Raw genomic sequence first — 2,073 nt, forward strand, 5'->3', positions numbered from 1 at the left:
GACGAGCATGGTGCTTTGGCTGATGCAGATACCCCCAACGCGACAACACCGCGACAAGTTCTACGGTTGCAGCTGCGGCGATGGTGTTCCTGGCCACGAGGTGCTGGTGTGGGGCAGTGCGGCGCTGCGGGTCGCGGCTGTGACACAGAGACCCCCAACTGCCCAGTGTCACTGCAGCCATGGTGAGGACGCAGCGATGGTGGCCTGCGGGTGACACGAAGACCGCGGTGCAACGTGGTTGGAAACAGGCGGTGCTGTCGCGGCGGCGGCGGTTCGGGTGACGCAACAACACCCAGCGGGACGCGGTCGGCGCGAGCACAGCGTTCACCTCCGGGAGACCACAGCTGATGGGTGGACCTCGGATGGTGGCACTTCGGGTGACACCACGACACCCAACGCAACGAGGTCGGCGCGACGGTCACCTCCAGGAGACAACAGCCGGCGTGCAAGTGGTGTCACGGTGACGTTTTGGGTGACAAGGTGACCATTTGGGTGACACGGAGGCGCCCAACAGCACGAGGTTGGCACGGTGACATCACCACAACCACGAGAGGACAGGGGGTGTGGGGACACCCACCATGGTGATACTGGGACGCGGTCCGGGACACCACCGCGGTGACACCAGGATGAGACTGGGGACACCCACTGCAGTGACACCGGGATGAGACTGGGGACACCCACTGCAGTGACACCGGGATGAGACTGGGGACACCCACTGCAGTGACACCAGGACATGGTTGGGGACAGCCACCACGGTGACACCGGGATGCGGTCAGGGACACCACCGCAGTGACACCAGGACGAGACTGGGGACACCCACTGTGGTGACACCGGGACGTGGTTGGGAACAGGCACCCTGGTGACTCCGGGACGCAGTTTGGGACACCCACCGTGATGACACCGGGACATGGTCCGGGACACCACCGCGGTGACACCGGGACATGGTTGGGTACAGCCACCGCAACGACATGGGGACGCGGCTGGGGACACCACTGCGGTGACACCGGGACCCAGCTGGAGACACCCACCGCGGTGACACCGGGATGCATTTGGGGACACCCACCGTGGTGACACCGGGACGTGTTTGGGGACACCACTGTGGTGACACCGGGACGCAGCTGGGGACACCCACTGCGGTGACACCGGGATGCAGTCGGGGACACCACCGCGGTGACACCGGGACGTGTTTGGGGACACCCACTGCAGTGACACCAGGACGCAGTTGAGGACACCACCGTGGTGACACCGGGACGCAGCTGGGGACACCACCGCGGTGACACCGGGACGCATTTGGGGACACCTACTGCGGTAACACCGGGATATGGTTGGGGACACCACCGCGGTGACACCGGGACATGGTTGGGGACAGCCACTGCAGTGACACCAGGACGCGTTTGGGGACAGCCACTGCAGTGACACCGGGACGTGGTTGGGGACAGCCACCGCGGAGACACCGTGACATGGTTGGGCACAGCCACCATGGTGACACCAGGACGCAGTTGGGGACACCACTGTGATGCCACTGGGATGAAGCTCGGGACACCCACTGCGGTGACACCGGGACGCAGTCAGGGACACCACCGCGGTGACACCGGGATGTGTTTGGGGACACCCACTGCAGTGACACCAGGACGCAGTTGAGGACACCACCGCGGTGACACCGGGATGCAGCTGGGGACACCCACTGCGGTGACACCGGGACGCAGCTGGGGACACCCACTGCGGTGACACCGGGACATGGTTGGGGACAACCACCGCGGAGACACTGGGACATGGTTGGGGACAGCCACCATGGTGACACTGGGACACAGTTGGGGACACCACCGTGATGACACCGGGATGAAGCTCGGGACACCCATTGCGGTGACACCGGGACGCAGCTGGGGACACCACCGCGGTGACTCCGGGACGCAGTTGAGGACACCCACTGCGGTGACACCGGGACATGGTTGGGGACAGCCACCATGGTGACACTGGGACGCAGTTGGGGACACCACCGTGATGACACCGGGATGAAGCTCGCGACACCCACTGCGGTGACACCGGGACGCAGCTGGGGACACCCACTGTGGT

At 65.1% G+C, this 2,073-nt stretch overlaps 1 protein-coding gene across 1 annotated transcript; it reads right to left on the reverse strand.

Annotated features, from left to right (window-relative positions):
- Window positions 1–6: 6 nt before the first annotated feature.
- On the reverse strand, window positions 7–2,067 carry LOC110391744. Its single transcript, XM_021383691.1, has 2 exons — window positions 678–2,067; window positions 7–642 (listed from the first exon to the last, which is right to left on the reverse strand). Exons 1-2 carry the CDS (start codon window positions 1,479–1,481, stop codon window positions 325–327), a joined length of 1,122 nt encoding a protein of 373 aa, XP_021239366.1. The 5' UTR covers window positions 1,482–2,067; the 3' UTR covers window positions 7–324.
- Window positions 2,068–2,073: the final 6 nt, after the last annotated feature.

Source organism: Numida meleagris, unplaced genomic scaffold (assembly GCF_002078875.1).
Source record: "Numida meleagris isolate 19003 breed g44 Domestic line unplaced genomic scaffold, NumMel1.0 unplaced_Scaffold484, whole genome shotgun sequence".
Classification (NCBI taxonomy): Eukaryota; Metazoa; Chordata; class Aves; order Galliformes; family Numididae; genus Numida; species Numida meleagris.

What these genes read in the sequence shown, in the direction of transcription:
- LOC110391744 (XM_021383691.1), bottom strand. Translation starts at nt 1,481, where the DNA reads ATGGTGGCTGTGCCCAACCATGTCACGGTGTCTCCGCGGTGGCTGTCC. An exon ending in TCCCGGTGTCACTGCAGTGG is followed by an intron (nt 643 to 677) that starts GTGTCCCCAGTC and finishes TCACTGCAGTGG; the next exon opens with GTGTCCCCAGTCTCATCCTG.